Source organism: Falco punctatus (genome assembly GCF_963210335.1).
Source record: "Falco punctatus genome assembly, chromosome: 4".
Lineage (NCBI taxonomy): Eukaryota > Metazoa > Chordata > Aves > Falconiformes > Falconidae > Falco > Falco punctatus.
Genome location: NC_137583.1, coordinates 76,547,403 through 76,565,222, shown reverse-complemented (window position 1 = coordinate 76,565,222; position 17,820 = coordinate 76,547,403). Strand labels below are relative to the sequence as shown.

At 40.1% G+C, this 17,820-nt stretch overlaps 1 protein-coding gene across 2 annotated transcripts; it reads left to right on the top strand.

Moving 5' to 3' along the window:
* Positions 1–5,340: 5,340 nt before the first annotated feature.
* LOC308062308 (sterile alpha motif domain-containing protein 9-like) lies at positions 5,341–15,932 on the top strand. 2 transcript variants are annotated; one of them, XM_080383601.1, is made up of 4 exons: positions 5,344–5,482; positions 5,658–5,758; positions 7,023–7,156; positions 8,780–15,932. In XM_080383601.1, the coding sequence occupies exons 3-4, from the start codon at positions 7,146–7,148 to the stop codon at positions 13,542–13,544; spliced, it is 4,776 nt and encodes a 1,591-aa protein (XP_080239727.1). In that variant the 5' UTR covers positions 5,344–5,482; positions 5,658–5,758; positions 7,023–7,145; the 3' UTR covers positions 13,545–15,932. The 2 variants fall into 2 exon arrangements, with proteins under 2 accessions (XP_080239726.1, XP_080239727.1); XM_080383600.1 differs by lacking the exon at positions 5,658–5,758 and having other exon boundaries at positions 5,341–5,482.
* The last annotated feature ends 1,888 nt before the right edge of the window (positions 15,933–17,820 follow it).

Genomic DNA, 17,820 nt, shown 5'->3' with positions numbered 1-17,820 from the left:
TGGTTCCTCAAACCTGCCTCCTATAAGAGGCTTCCTGATTTACAACAGCTACTTTCTAGGTAGCTAATTGGCTATGTTGAGAGTATTTTTATAGCTAACCAAAGATTTTTTTTTAGTGCCACTGTATTAGAATACCCTTGAACAGTAAGTCATGCTGTATTTTTTAGTATATTCTATACTCACACATTAAAAACTGCAGAATGCTGTTCATAAGCATCTCTAAAAACATCAAAGTGTAGGATCCAATCTTTGTCCCTGGCTGACATTTTATCAGTCCATGTCAGTCTGTACAGAAACGTTTGCTCAACAAGTAGTTCTTAAAGAGTCCTCAATGTATGAAATGAGCCCAGCTCCTACAGGGTAGAAGCTCTGCTCCCTCACTGTCTCTCTGTGGAGGCCATAAGGCTTTTCTAGTGAGCAACAGAACTGCAGCAAAAGCTTCCAAACACTTCACGAACAGATATAAAGGGATCACATTGTAAGCAATTAAATTGATGCAGCCTTGGGATGACAGTTGTACTGTGTCGTTAAAATAATGAGGAAAAAAGCAACGGATCTTTTCTTGATTAGAATCAGTGGTAAATAAACCATAGACAAGGAGTGTAGAAGACAAATAAAAGATTAGACATCTAAGGAGTCCATTCAAGTATAAATTTGCATCGCATTTCAGTTAAACATGCAATGCAAATACCAGCGTGTTGGAAATCCTGCTCCACCTAAAAAGATAATATGTATGTATCTCTTAAGGCTATGCGCTGTGTTCCAGGGCAAAGTACAAAGCTGCCGGTCACAGTGGATCTCATAACTCAAATACATTTTAATGTAGAAATATTAGGGCAGAGCTTCTGAACTAAAGCACATCTATACAATTGCATACCCTGACCAAAAATGAACCAATATTATTATTTAGAAAAATACTGTATAATGTCAACACTGAGATATTCATCAAGGTGCATCTTGATTTCCTCTAGTTCTAAAGAGTAGCTTCTATATAACTTTTTTTTCATCTTAATAATAAATTAATAAGATTGTTTTGCTAAGTCAAAACAAAAGCTTACCTGGGAGAAAACCAAAATTGGGATGGATGTCATTCATGTGTTTTGTTTAGACCTACACTTTCCTCTTTACTGATTTTTCATATTTATTGAATAGTATTCCATTCAAAACCTAACTTTTAAGCACTTACCAAGTCCTTTAAGCCTGTTATACTTAGTCCTATACACAAGTTGTATCTAAAAGTACAGAATATTCCAATCACATTCAAATATGCCAGGTTACTATCCTAAACAGCAGTCTAGGACAGTTAGAAAACTGGATTCCATTTGAAATTCCTTTCAAGTGTGTCTGAAAGATACAGCCAAATGAGCAGAGCCTTTGAGAAGCAAGGTAAATGAGAAAAAAAAAAGTTTTAAAAAGGCCTTTATAAGTGTTTTCTCTTGGTGGGAAAAAATACCAAGAAAGATGATAAGTATTCTAGTATGTAGAAAAAAGGGCTGTGATGACTTTTTCTCCATCTCTAATAAGAAAATGAAAATGAAAGACCTATTTAATTCATATAGGAGGGCAACAAAGCTGGTGAAAGGGCTGGAAGGAATGTCCTGTGAGGAGCAGCTAAGGCCTTTGGGGTTGTCTAGTTTGGAGAAAAGGAGGGTGAGGGATGACCTCGTTGCTCTCTACAGCTTCCTGAGGTGGGGAAGTAGAGAAGGAGGTGCCCTCTTCCTGGTATCTAGTGATAGGATGCATGGGAATAGCTCAAAGCTGTCCCAGGGGGAGGTTTAGACTGAATATAAGAAAGCATTTCTTTACTGAGAGGGGGGTCAAACACTGGAACAGGCTTCCTAGAGAGGTGGTCGATGCCCCAAGCCTGTCACTGTTTGAGGCATTTGGACAATGCCCTTAATAATGTGCTTTAGCTTGGTCAGCCCTGAATTGGTCAGGCATGATCATTGTAAGTCCCTTCCAACTGAAATAGTCTATTCTGTTCTGTTCTATTCTATTCTATTCTATTCTATTCTATTCTATTCTATTCTAATTTATCAAATAATTTGGGTCATCTGAGAGGTCTGCAAGTGTGTTCCCACAGGACACCTGGTAGCTTGGCTTCCTCCAATTCTCTGCATCCCCAGGTGCCTTGGACAAAAGTGTTCAGTGCTGGCCACACAGCTCAGGGGTACCCTGAGTAACATACATTGAGATCCAGCCCCTCAGGGGTCCTCGCTGCCTGTCCACACCGCTGCCAGCACTCAAGCTAGCTAATTCAGCTAGGTTTGCACAACTGCAGTTACAGCAGCGTGTGTCTTCACAAAGATACCACTGAGCTTGAGCACCCAAATCCACCTGCCTCCCAGAATAGGAAGGACACACAGAGGGCCGGTTGCCAACCATGCCTATTTAGGAAACCAGAAAAAAAGGAGTAGTCAAGAAATGTCTTTGCTTTAGCTTCACCAATCAAGGGTATCATCTGCTTAGGAGTTCCACCACAAGGAACATGAATAAGGACTGTGACATATAATTTTATAACAAAAGGCATAAACAAAGAGCGTTATTGTGAGGGTGGGAAAGGAGCTGTGTATTTCCTAGAGAGGCAGCTAACCAGGTAACAGCAGTGTTTCAGATCACAACACCCAACCCTTTTAAGCAAGCAGCTGCCTTACGAAAGATAACAGCAAAAACAAGGCAAGTTAGAGCAATCAGAGCCATTTCACAATTTCCTGTTAGAGCCTTCACATACTTTGACTAACATTGAAAACCACAAAAGACTATGCATAACAATTTCAGCTGTTTTTTGTGGAGACTTTGGCAGCCTGCAAATGCACATTTCCACACAAGTATGTGGTTGTACAGCACCTTCCACTCCTTCCAGTGCTGTGGTCTGGCCTGTGCTAGTAAGGAGCTCAAGCAACTTCACGGAAAGCTGACCAGATCTGATCTATCCATAGACTAAGCTGACATATGACAGAGTGCCTCAGTTCCTTGGACCAGCTCACCACACAAACATACAGTGCAAGAGAAGAGCCTGGCTAGAATGGGGGGAAGGATGATACAGCTTCAAACCCCAGGGAGATCACAGGCTGCTGGGGAGTGTCAGGTTAAGACTGTTCAACATCAGTGCAGCGAAGGAATGGTTGTCACAGCAGCCCATAGAACACAGCTCAGGGAATCATGGTGCCACGACATACAATCAGGGAACAGCCAGCAATTTAAGAAAACGAAACTACCACCCACAGAGTGGCTCAACAGGTAACCGGCTTGCAATAAGCAAAGGAGCACAGTTGCTCTTTACATGAGCACTAAGGTTATATAGATACAGGTTTATGCCTTGGGAGATTCCCTCAGGCTGTGAGCTTGTCAGAGTGCACCACCAAGCAAGGCTGGTGTGAGTCCCCATCTGAATGTCAGTTCTGCTGGCTGATAAAACAAGAACTACACAGAAATGATGTATGCCGACCTGCCTAGTGGTAAATATAGATGAGAAAACACAGCTAGCCAGATGTGTCAACAATAATTTGGTTAATATGGGGATATATCATCTGCACAGCCTCCCAGCCAGCAGCCTTGAACATGGGGTAGGTAACCTGGAACATCAGGCAAGTCCCACTTAACTGGCAGCAGAGCTGTGACCCTATGAGCTGGGATGAAGCTGGGGAAACTCAACAGCCCCTCTGGGGTAACGGCTCAATCTGGGCATTGCTTGGATTCCTACAGATGAAAAGTAACCAGCTGCCTCAACAAGCACACACAGCTACAGGGAGAAAACTTTAATGATCGCCAGGGAGGCAGGCTATGCCTCTATAAACAAAGGCACCTGCCAGAGAAAGCAGTCGCTCTCTCCCAAGCAAAAGCATGCAGCAATGGTTCTCATCCACAGTGCTCAGGGCCAGCAGCATCTAAAGCAGATGCTGCACTTCATGGCACTTTGTGTCCTTGGAGTCCCCACATGATGAGTCAAAGACAGCATTGTTATTTCTTATAATTTTTCATAGCAAAGTCCTTAAAATCATGTCAGACTTACATCATACCCTGGAAAGGTGATGTTTTTATTGTATCACATCAGGCATTAGTTTGTATCCCTTGGCCTCGACATGAGAATATATGGCAGTATTTAACATACAGCCGTACCATTCTATCTGCTGAGGATGTATTCCTGAAAACTCCAGCACTTCAGGATTCAGCAGGTAGCAATATAATTTTTTTGGATTAAAATAGAGTTGGATGGTGAGAAACAAGGAAAAAAAAACACCCACAACTTCCCCTCACCCTACTCCATTTTCCTAGCCTTAGCTTCACTCCTTCTTTCCCAACTCTTCCACCTCCTCCCTCCACCACCCCAAGGGGCGCAGGAGCATGGGGAATGGGGGACTGTGGTCAGTTCATAACAGTTTGGTCAGTCCAGAGCTGTTCCTCTCTGCTGCTCCTTCCTCCTCAAACTTCTCCCCTGTGCCAACTTGAGTCCTTCCCCACAGGCTGCAGTCCTTCATGAACTACTCCAATATGGGTTCTTACACCCAATGCAAGGATTTTCAGCCTCTTAATCTGTGGGACTGGGCACACAATTGCTACTGTGAGTACTCTTGCTGCCACCCTTCTAAAAAAATGTGTTTTAATGGTTGTCATCATCTTCCTCAGATGCCTGCTGCTTATCATAGTCATTCAAGACAGTCAAGAGCAAAGGATGGAAAAACAGGGTAATGGCAATAGTCAGTGGAGTAGGGTATTGTAAAATCAATGTCAGCACTGTGAAACATTGGAAGTAAAAGCAGTCAACAGCAGGGTATTACAACATGAAGCTTGTTCACTGGGCACTGGAGGACTGCACAGTGCAATGCAAGCGCACTGCCTAAGGGAAAATATTTCTGGAGTAAGCTATCCACAGAACTATACCCAACCTACACTTCAAATCAAATTAGTTGCTTGCTCCAAAGGAGACCAGGAATAAACTCATGTATTTGCAGTGTGGGAAATCAAGCAACCAAGATGAGGAGCAAATCAGTAAGACTGATTATTTGAAAGTGGCTATATTGAAGAATATTCAGCTTTCTCAAAAACACCTCTTGTATTATTTCCCTTTTTTCCCCCTCATTTCAGGAAAATTCTGCTCATTTAAGACTATATGTCCAATTAATAGCATTTTATTAGCTAAGTATTGCTCAGATGGTGTTTCCTAATTTCTCAAGTTTCTGTATAGCAGATCAAGACTATGTTTTAATGTGTGTTTTAATTAAGACATCCTAGGACAGAATTCATACATTAATTTCCTAGGAGAACAATGATTTCCCAAACAGGAGGTTAGGAAGAGGCAGACCAGGAACAACTTTGTTGGTAAAAGAGAAAGCAAAAGTGGATGAGAGCAGTAGAACCTCCCAAACACCGTGCATCTATTTCCTGCATGCCATTTCTCTGCAACACCCAGCTTCTGACTCGCCCACTCCACAGCATTTAGACACTGTTGTTGGAAGGGTAAATGAAAGCATGCAAGGAAAAGGTAAGAAATAATAATTATTCTCCATCAGGCACTGTTATTTCTCTCTTCTGGAGATGGGTATTTGCCACTGGGAAAAACTGATCATCAATGCTCTTTTCTTCCTACTATTTCTGACTCTAGACTTCTATTAGAAGTTTATAAACTAATTTGGTGGGTTTTTCCTCCCATACTTTAGAAGAGAAGTTCAGCTGAATTTCAGCTGTTGTGTTTCCTGCTTAAACAAAATATATGTATTGAACAACTATAGGAATAAATCCGCAGAACAGAACAATTACAGTAAGTACATGCATATTATTTCTGGGCTGGAACATTTTATGCAGCCCTGATGGCTTAGTCTGATATAATTTCTTATTTTTCTTTTCTCTTTTTTTTTTTTTTTAAGACATTAATTTTATATATAAGATTATCTATAATCTAATAAACTATTCCAAATCTGTTAAACATCTGCACATGAAAAGTGGCTGTTATGAGTTTACAGTGAAATAATCCCAAGGATTATGTCCTCAGAGTAATTATTCTGCAGAAATAATATGATAGATTTGTTCCATGTTGGAAAAGGACATGTTTATAGAGTATTTCAGTTGGTCAGAATCATTGGCTAGCCAGTAACAGGAAACATAGAAACACTGCATCACGTCTAGGAAACGAAAGTATCGCATTCTGGAGCTTTCTCTCATTAGGGGTTCCAAACACTAAAACATGGAGTAACTGTTTTAAGGACATAAACGTGTTTGCTTTTATGTTAGAAGTAAATTGTACCTCTATTAGAAACTATGTTTGGAGGGAATTAAAATCATAGTCTTATATTCCTGGGTTGAACACTGTCTTGAGCAGAAATGCTTTAGTTTCAGTTTCTTTTCTCAGCTTTTAGACACCCTGGGTGGAGTTACTGGTGAATATGATAGCTACTTCAGTCACAGAATAAAAACATTGAGCTTCTTTCCTCCTGCAACCTCAATTTTTTGACAGCATGTGCTTCCCATAGTGGCATTTTAAAGAACTAGAAGTTAGTTTTTCTTTTTCTGAGAACAAAAAGGAGAGTCTGTTAAAAGAAAACACAACTGCAGGCTTCCGTAGCCCACAGACCCACTTTTTTCTCTGCTCTTCTGATTCCTTATTTAATTCAGGAGGCAGCTTGGCCAAAGGTAGGGCAGCTGTTTTCCTGCACTACCTAGAAGAAATCTTTACTGTTGCTTCTCATTAACATTTACAGTTTAGGAAAATGAATAATAAATTGAGGAAAGCATGTCACTAGGGTGGCTTAGATAACCGAATGTTCTTTCAGAAAACAAAATTTCACTGAAAAAATCTAAGGAGTAATTTTTTCCCAGGAACACTCAGCTGTGAATATTCAAGAAAACGTGCGTGGTGGAGACCATTACCACTAATGCAACAACTGTAGCTGGGGGCAATTCCATAAAGTAAAAATTTCATATTAATACAATTCCTCCAAAGGAAGTGAAAGGATAAAGTGAAATTAGACACTTTTAATGGGAATGATTTTATTTTATCATGTTTCTTTCTTTGAATTTTTTTGCAGAAAGTCCACATTTACTAAGACCAAGTGGATTGAAAGATGCTCTTCTTCATGTTACTTCTCCCCACAAAGGCTACTGAACTACTTGCTTTGATTTAATCTGAGAAACCTTAGTGAACACAAAAGATGCTGAAAAGGTAATATGGAAAATATTTTATTTTCATTTTCAATAGCAACAGCTAAGTAATCACAGCAGTATCTCTCCACCCCAATGTCTTTGCAGTGTTATTCAAGCAAATTCTGTACCTAACCACATCTAAGGGTAAAAAAAAACGTGGGATTTCCATGTGCATTTCATTTTTTTTCTTCACCAAACTGGGAACTTAATGAGAGCCATTTGTGACATGTACACAACAAGATAGGTGAACAATTGGCTGAAGGGTTGGACTCAAAGCATGGTAGTAAATTGAGTAACATCTGGCTGGTGGCCAGTCACTAGTGGTGTTCTCCAGGGGTCAATTTTAGGGCCAGTTCTCTTCAATGTTTTTATCAATGACTTGGACGCAGGAGTGGAGTGCACACTAAGCAAGTTTGCCAATGTTACTAAATTAAGACAAGCCATTGATTGAGAGGCCTTATAGAGAGATCTTCACAGATTAGAGTGGTGGGCAGTCACCAAATGTCTGAAATTTAATGAGGACAAATGCTGGATTGTGTGCCTGGGACACTGTAATCCTGGATGCATGTGTAGACTGGAGGACAAGAGGCTGGAGTGTAGCCCTGCAGAACAGGATCTGGGGATTTTGGTTGATGGTAAATGAAATAAGAGTCAACAATGTGCCCTGGTGGCCAAAAGGGCCAGCCATATCCTGGGGTCTATTAGGCACAGTATAGCGAACTTATCAAAAGAAGTGATTGCCTCACACTACTCAGCATTGGTGTGGCCTCACCTTGAGTATCATGTGCATTTTGGGGCTCCAAAATACAAGAATTTGAAAATATTAGAATATGTCCAAAGGAGGGAAACAAAGATAGTGAAAGGGCTAGAGGACATGACTTAGGAGGAGCAGCTGAGGTTACCAGGTTTATTCAGCTTAGAAAAGAGGAGACTAAGAGGTGACCTCACTGCGGTCTACAAATTCCTCATGAGGGGGAGCAGAGAGGGAGGTGCTGATCTCTTCTAGCTGGTGTCCAGTGATAGGACATGAGGGAATGGCTTAAAGCTGCATCAGGGGAAGATGGGATGTTAGGAAGAAGTTCATCATTGAGGGGGTGGTCAGGCACTGGAACAAGGTCCCCAGGGAGGTGGTCACAGCACGAAGCCTGTCAGTGTTCAAGAAGTGTTTGGACAATGCTTTTAGATATATGGTTTAACTTTTAGGTTGTCCCGTGCAGAAGTCAGGAGTTGGACTCAGTGATCCTTCTGGGTCCCCTCCAACTCAGGATATTCTATGGTTCTATGATTTTATGATTTTTTTAAAACTTATTATTGAATGGCCCATACAGCCAAAAATAGGTGTCCAAATGACCACAAATAGGTATCAGTCACAATTTTTGTGTATTGTCAGCTACAGAGTGATTTAAACACAGGATTCAAATAAAATCATTCTGTAATAAATGTCTCTTATAAGTTGCTAATGCCTTATATATGATCTTACTTCACATTCCCACGATGTCCCATAATTGAACTGTTGTATTCCATGTGACAGATTGCACTAATGAAGAACTTAATGGTTGATAATATCAAGGAAATAACTATCATTCATTTAATAGGATATTATAAATTACTTGTTTAGTAATTTTGTGATTTTTCCTTAAAGCATGGAAAACTCAAACACTGAAGAAAATGAGAAATCATATTCATATCAACATATTGAAGAGTGGACAAAAGAGGAAGTCAAACAATGGGCAATTGAAGTTGTTAAGATTGACCAGAAATATGCAGAAGTCCTGTTTAATCAAGATGTGACTGGTTCTACTTTGAAACTGGTATCTAAAGCAGATTTTGTGGAAATGGGCATACCTCATGGGCCTGCTCTTCAAATAATTTATTTCCTGAAAGAGCGTGGCATACTACCTAAAGGTTCAAACCAGGCTGTGGAACAAGAAGGCACTGAACAGAGTCTTGATGGAGAAGGAGAAGATGGAGAAATTGCAAAGAAAGAGTGCGAGAAAGAATATGGGTCATCTAATTCTAAGGATTCTAAGATGGAGCCCATAGAAGACAAAAACCCAGAGAAGTCAGACGACAAAGAGAATGTGTCAGAGAAGCCAATGTCAAGCAGCCAGCACCCAGATGGAAAGATGTGTATGCCATATCCTTTTGATAATTTCAGTGATGCCACTCGATATACACAGTACAATATTATTAATGTCCCTGAAACAGGGCCATTCAACCTCATTGATCCAGCACATGAATTCAAATTGTTTACCAACACGAAGAATGCAAAAGAGGATCCCATGATGAAATTTAGCAATGAAGTCTTTAGGTTTGCTGCAGCCTGCATGAACTCCCGCACAAATGGCACCATTCATTTTGGAGTACATGACAATCCACATGGAAAAATTGAAGGAATAAATGTTACCAAGAAAGAAGAATATGTTGACCATTTGGATAAAAAAATCAGAAAGTACTTTCGTAAGGAATACATCACCATTGCAAAAGCTTGCATTAGAGAACCTAGATTTGTGGAAGTATTATCACAAAATGGAGCTTCATCACATTTGTTTGTCATTGAAGTAGATGTGGTTCCCAGACATGACATCTGTAATACAAAATATTTCTGTACCAACACATATGTCTTTGAGAGTGGCACTTGGGAAAAAGCTGTCTACATCCGGGATGGAGCTAGTTCCAGAAATATTCAAAACACAAAAGAATTTGAAACTTTTAAAAGTACCTTGACAACTTTAGCAGATTCTCGTAAAAAAGCAGAGGAAGACTATAACTTAAAGCTAACAAAGCCAATGAATGAAGGACTAAAGCTAGTTAGTCTGCTCACAGGTAACTGGGACTCACTAGATAGCTCTTACTACGACTACTACATTTTGGTAACAAACAAGTGCCATCCAAATCAAACATCACATTTAGACTTTTTGCAGGAAATAAAATGGTTTGCTGTGCTTGACTTTGATTTTGAATCTGAAATGAACGGTGTGTTCAAGACTTACAAACAAAATAGAAATGCTGAATGTCACTTCCCAGATTATTATGAAAACAAGGTGGGTTCAGTTGCTGAACAAGCTAAAAAGCTGAAACTGCATGAGGAGACCAGCTGGATTTTCTGCAATGGTAGATCAGACTTCAAAGGCAGTAACAGCCTACCATTAGATCCCACTTCATGGCAACGAGACAGAGCTGCTGGTGTCAGAAAGATGATTTCATTTCTTTCACACAAAGATGTAAAGCAGAGTGGAAAGTTTTTAATAGTGTTTCTTTTGCTTTCGATAGTAGAAGATTCAGCAGATCCCCTTACTGAGACTTTTATGACATTTTACCAAGAATTAAAGGGACTAGAATACATGGCCTGCATTTGCATCGGTGCAAGTACGTATCAGAGATGGAAAGATCTTCTGAATGCTAGAGGCATTAGTGAGGAAGCACTTTCAAATAAATGTGTTTCTAATTTAACCCTGGAAATGGTAAATGGTACCATTGTAAAATTAAAATCAGTGACACAGTCTTCTGAAAGACTTCTGCCCTCTGTTGGTCATTCTACCGTTCTTCTAAAGAAGAAAGAAGACTCCATGGCAGCACTGGAAATACTTTGTGAAAATGAATGCAAAGACACAGGAATAGAGAAGGATGCAGATAAATTTCAGAAATTCCTGCAAAAGCACGAAGAAGAATTTTATAGAGGTGGTAAAGCATCATGGTGGAATTTCTATTTTTCTTCTGAAAAGTATACTTCAGATTTTGTCAGAAGGGACAGCTATGAAAAGCTTGAACACCTAATTGTGTCTTCATCTAACAGTGTTAATGAATCCCCTGTAAAAATTATCAACCTTTACCATCACCCAGGCTGTGGTGGGACAACATTAGCTATGCATATCCTTTGGGATCTCCGGAAGCAATTCAGATGTGCTGTTCTGAAAAACAAATCAAGTGATTTTGGAAAACAGGTGACAACTTTACTCACCTGTGGAGCAAATGATAACACAGGCTATTTACCAGTGTTACTTCTTGTGGATGATTTTGAAGATCAAGAAAATGTCTATTTTCTGCAGAAAGAAATTCAGGTGGCTATAACAGAAAAATGCATTCGGTACGTAACTCCTTTAGTGATCATTCTGAACTGTATGAGATCTCAGAATCCTGATGAAGGTTCAACAATCAATCTGTTGAACAGTGTTTCTTTAAAACATATACTTTCTGATAAGGAGAAAAGGGCCTTTGATCAGAAACTAAAATATATTGAAAAGACACATTCAAATTTTGACAGTTTCTATGCATTTATGATTATGAAGAAAAACTTTGATGCACAATACATAGAAAAAGTAGTAAAAAATACCTTGCATAACTTGAATACTGCCTCTAAACCAGCACAACTTGTTTGCTATCTAACGCTGTTAAACTCATATGTAAGAACATCTACAGTTTCAATATCACTGTGTGAAGAATTCTTAGGAATTAGTTCTCAAGAGATTGGCTGCAGTAAAGATAGATTGATAGAAAAGATGGGAATTTGTTCCAATATTCTCATATATGACAAGGTATATGAAAAAATGAAATACAAAGGTCTTCGTATCATTCACCCATTGATAGCATCTCACTGCCTAAAAATCTTCAAACTAACCTATGACTTGCCTAAAAGTGAAATTGCATTGAGGTTATTGAAAGAAGATGTATTCTATCAGACTCCACTGAAGCAAGAAAAACTTATTCGTGATATACAAACCCTGCTGATTACTAGACAGCGCAAGGAACATGGCGATGAGTCAGACACATTGTTTTCCCCCTTAATTGAAGCCATTCATAAGGAAGAGAAGTGTGATAACGTGGAAGATGTGTTAAAACAAGCATCCGCTAGATTTGAGCAAAATGCTTACATTTGCCAAGCCTTAGCAAGATACTTCTACATTAAAGAAAGGAAATTTGACTCTGCATTATACTGGGCCAAAGCAGCCAAACAAAGAGCACAACACAATTCATACATATCAGATACACTAGGTCAAGTCTTTAAAAGTAAGCTAAGACACTATGTAGAGTGCAAAGCAAAGAGTGCAGTCCTGACAGCTGAGGAACTGCGATACTCGCTGGAGTTTGCTGAGAATGCTTCACAGGCATTCAGAGAATCTCAGCGGCAAGCTGAAAATGCAGACAATGAACAATATTTGTATCATCAAAGGCTTAAAAGACATTTTCAAATGTACAATACTGCTGGTTATCAGGGAGAGATAGAAACTTATTTTTATGTTATTGATGTCCTTTGGCTTGTCCCTTTTTTCAGCAAAGAAGTCTTACAGTGTAGAAAAAATATGACAAAGTATCTGTCAGGAAATGGTGTTTTGAAGGTAGATAACACTAACACAGACAGGGAAATGCTCAATGTTCTTGAACATTATTCCAGCTTTTTATGCAGTTTGCGATCACGGTTGAAAAAGGCATTTGACTTTTTTGATGACTACTTTATGTTTTTCAAATCACAGACCAATGAAAAAGCAATAGTAGAAGCTAAATTGTATGAGAAGGTTCAAGGATATTTTACCAAATACAAATATGTATTTTGTGATTTCAGTTTTGAACAACTGAAAAGTAAACAGGTCTTAAAGTGGTCCATGTCTCAGTATATAGAAGCATACAGGGATGCTGTGGACACTTCCAAAGGAGGCTCATTTTCTGGCATTTTGGAATACCTCCACAGAAATGCTGACAGAGAAATAGAAGAAATAGTAGAAGCATATGCATTTTTGCGTGATGAGGATTCACAAGCAACTCTGAAAGATAAACAGAATTTTATTTTGGCAAATATTGTTCTGAACTGCATTAAACCTAAATCCGCTAAGTTATATCCTTCTAAGGTGATGACAAGTCTGCTTCAAGACATTCTACACGAAGTGGAACCAACCCCACATTGTGTAGAGCCTTTCTTCCTAGCCTCCTTGTTGTTCTGGCCCCAAAACAGATTAAAACTAAATGAAGATTCAAGGAAAATGGAAGCTTTTGTTAGACGCTTAAGTGAGTCTTTCAAAAAGCTCTATGGAATCTTGCATCGTTCCAGGCAGCCTCTGGCTCTTTTCTATCTGACGAAAGACAGTGGCCTGAACAGATTTGTTCACAAAGAAAAAATAAATCAGCTTTTTAGTTCACTTTCAGAACAAGAACTGAATTCCCTCTGGCAGAGTGGAAATATCTGGAAGGAACAGGCTGTTCGAGACCTTTTGCTTCCTTTGGATGGGAGAGCTGAGGATAAGTTGATCTATGTAGACTATGGCAGCAATGAAAACTTTAGGATACCAGTGCAGCCTGTTCCGTCATGCCTATTGAAAAATGGCCCAAACATAGAAAGAGTGTCTTTTTACCTTGGGTTTTCCATTGCTGGTCCCATGGCATACAACATACAACGTCTGTCATTAAAACAATAGGTATTGCAGTTTCTCAGCTACAAGTTTTTTTCAGGCAGAATTATCCTTTAACTGTCTTTTGGTTTGGGGTATTTTTGGTCAACAATTGAAAATGACAGCCTCAGGCTGTCCATTGAATTTCCTTCCTTACTATGTTAGTCTTTCTGTCCCATGCAGACTTGTCTCTCTACTGTCATAACTGCTGTTTGGACAGTCAGTCAAACTGAAATGATGGTGCAGTTAGTCCTGTAGACTGGTCACTACTACTCAAAGTTCATTGGTTGATAACAACATGAGAAATCATTTAAAAAAAAAAAAAAAGCATTCTACAAAACTAATATTTTGAAAATTTTCTCTTTAAATACCATCTCTTTTAAGAACCCAAATACCTTGCTAGCTTTTTTGCCATTGCTTGTAGTGAAGGTTGTCTCACCACAGTTTTCATACTCTAAGTAATGTAAGAACAAAGAATGTATTTTAGAAAACATGTATCATGTTACATTTCTTCGTGCTCTATTGTATCTGGTGTCATTTGGCACAAGGGTATCACAGAAGTCCATTCAGTCGCAAAGTAGCATTTGCTTCTGTCGTTACTTACATGCTTGAATGATGTGATGTGTTTGTATATAGGCCTGTATTAATAGCCAGGCAGTATATCTTGTGAGCAGACAGAAGCACTGGTCTTTTACCTTCTCAGGGCATTTCTGAATATGTGATTACTAAAGTTATCACTATTTTTCTGCTGCACCGCAAAAGCACACACCAATTGGCATTTTATATCCATAAAAATTGACTTTTTACTTTTGTGGTGGGTCTGCTTCTGCTTTATATAAAATATATCCAGTTTGGTCATTTTCCTTATGAATCCAATTAATTCCCTTCAGTGACAGATTTATCAGCTTCGATCCTCACAAATACAATTTGAATGCCTAAAGTGATCATTGATTGCATTGCCTTCCTCAAGTGTATAAAACTGCCTAGTACATTTAGACACAATTAATGTTCCAAAAAAGGAAAAAAATATTGGTGCAAAGCACCAATATCAAGAAATTGCCACTGTCTGGGGGGTACAAAGTGTTGCACTTTGCACTTTGTGCATATAATTCATGAAAGCCCAAGGAGTTCAATGCAATTAACTGCCTGAAAGAGGTCTGCAGGACGGCTCTTTCATCATCCCACAAGTCCTTTTTGCTCTTCGTGTCAGGCAAGGAGACAGGGAAAAAATAAGTGACATCTCAACAGATTTGTAAAAGCAAATTGACAGAAAGAATAAAGCAGTGGACCATTCTGCTCTAGTGCAGCTCTTCTTTTAGTCTGCTCTAATGCAGCTCTTCTTTTATTTGTAAATAGGGAAAAGGAGTTTTATTATATAATCCAGACTTCTTTTTAACTCTAGCCAAAACATACTTATCTTGGCAAGAATACATACTTCATTTTAACCTGTATCCACTTTGTTTCTAACAGTATACTTGTATTTCAGACAGGGTGCTATAGGATCAGTTTTCATGATAACTCATAATTTGTTCTAGTTAGTCCCCAGGATATCATTGTGTACTTTATCAATGACTAAAGTATTTACCCTTCCAAATAAAGACTTACAGCAAAAAAATTTCCATGTCTTCAAGGCAATTGAAGACTTCAGTCTTCATGTCAGTCAGTCACATCTAAGAACTGCAAGTATTTTTATGTGCTGAACTGTACCGGGTGGCACATTGGGCACAGCTGTGATGGGCAGGAAAAATGTTGCAGGAGGTGCTGTTAGAGATACATGAAAGGGGAAATTGTTGAGGCATGGCAAGATACACACTTCTAGAAAGGGGCGACCTTCCTCAGGGCTGGGATATCCCTGAGGGACTGCAGTCACTGGCAACCCATGCTGGGGCAGAGAAAACAAGAAGCAAGGAGCAGTGGAGAAGCAGAAGAAAAGAATCAGAAGCAAGAAGCAATAAAACTAAACCGCTACACACTGAGACCAACCTCCTCCACTCCAGGCCTGTCACCTTGGCAGGGGAGTTGGGAAGGACTGAGCAGAAGTGAAAACAAGGGGAGTTGCAGCTAGGAAGGGGGAAGGAGCGGTGCTGGACTGAAATTGAAAGGGGAAGAAAGGCATTTCCCCTAGTATTTGCTTAGTTGTTTGTCTTCTTGGTTTCTCAATACCCAAATCAGTAATTAAACGTTTATGTTAATTGGCAATAAATTACGTGAAACTCCCCAAGTTGAGACCCTTTTGCCCACAGCACATGTACATTTATTAATAACCCTTGGGATCTGGCACAGTGACACCGCACTATATGCCTGTGTGAGTTTACAGAAATACGGATTTTATTATTTGTATGTATCAGGCTGTTTATGATAAAATTGTATTTTTATCAGCAGTAGCTCGTTAATAAACACAGATGTTTGATAACATCCTTAATTGCACAGTGTGGAACTGTATTTGATGATACATATCACACACAAAGGCTGACAGAATTTCTTTTTACAATTATTTCCTATTTTCTGCTACTTGTTAAGACCATTTTTTTCATGGCTCATAACTTTGTTAATCTTTGTATTTTGAAAGCTCTCCCATGCCAAATATCTGCCTCAGACGTGTTATGTGTTAATTAAAGCCAAAGGGCTCAGTAGCTTCCAAGTGTGAGGTCAAGAAAAAAATATGTTGTATAGCCCATGCTAAACAACTGTACCAGCTTTTTCCAGCACACTCAGGAAATTTTTGGAATGCTGTTTTACAAAGGGCTTACCCTAGTAGGAGAAATAAAGGTAGATGTGAGGGGGGAAGTTGTCTGCAGAAGGCTAGTTTTATCAAGCTGCAAGGCCTGAAAAGACCTTTCATGTATGGGCACATGCAAACTTAGCTTTTAACAGCAGAGCCTATACAGAGAGGACAGCCCCAGAAGCTGCAGGTCTGGGCTGCAAAGGGCCAAGCCAACGCTACAAGCTCAGCCCTGCACTGTCAGTGCTGTCTAGAAACCTGGAGGAGACAACCTGAGACAACCTGGTTGTACAGGAGTCAAAGCCAGCTCTGCAGGAAAGAGAAGACGCAGGGAGGCCCAAGAAGCTGTTTGACTTTCACAAACCAACGTGATGCTATCTCAGCTGTTCCCTCCAGTGTGCTGATGGCACGGCCAGGGTCCTGCTGTGCCCAAGCGGCATTTGTGGACTGTGAACTCCTGTGTAGGAACAGAAATGGAGGGACCCTCTCCCGGAGGAGTGCAAGGCCTGCAAAATCAGTTTAGGAGTGGAAGGCAAGAGTACTGAGGATCCTTCTGTCTAAAATCAGAGCTAGAAGTATGGAACATGGAGTGGGCTTCACAACTGGTAGGAAAGGAAAATTTCCACTAAGTAGATCTTAGGGGAAACAGACAAGAGCGTGGCTGCTAAGATTTAGGATAGGAACCATGGCAGGGACTAGACTAGGCAAGAGGGAACAAGAACTAAGAAACAGATATCAGTAGATGATGGGACAAGAGGCAGATATTGGAGATCCATGATGCTCAAGGCAAAGAAGCTCAATCGAACAGAAAAACACACAAGAAAGGAAGGGAAGGGAAGGGAAGGGAAGGGAAGGGAAGGGAAGGGAAGGGAAGGGAAGGGAAGGGAAGGGAAGGGAAGGGAAGGGAAGGGAAGGGAAGGGAAGGGAAGGGAAGGGAAGGGAAGGGAAGGGAAGGGAAGGGAAGGGAAGGGAAGGGAAGGGAAGGGAAGGGAAGGACAAGGTCAGCTGTTGGCATGCAGACTAGCAATCGTACCAGCTGATTGAGCCACAGAAAAGGTGTGCACAGGGGTGTGCAAAGTCTCTCAGCTCTGGGTCTGAAGGGGATTGTATTTCCTACAGGAATACTTTCTGGGCTGAAGACAAGATGTGCCACCAGGGCAGAGACTGTAGGATTTATGAGGTAAGACAGAACGAACAGAGATTCTCTAGAAAAGAGAATGTGGAGAAGGACATGCTGTCTTCTAACAGAAAAAAAGGTTGCTGTGAAGAAGCTGATAAAAAGGAAGGTAAAATGTTCTCCAGGCCCAAGGTGGGCATGGGGTAGCAGTAAAAACATAACATAGGAAAGATTCAAGCTATACCTCGGCAGGGGCGGGGGGACGGACGATGGGGGTGGGGGCACACCAAAAACCAAAGCATCACTAAAAGTGAGTACTGGGATAGGCTGGATATTCCAGTCTATGGAAATATGTGGAAAGCATCCACAGAGGACATCTCCCAGATGCTCAGCATCAGAGGAGATTCCAACCACCTCTTAGAGGCAAAGATGAAAATTACTTCGGTGGTTGTGTCTTCCTTGCA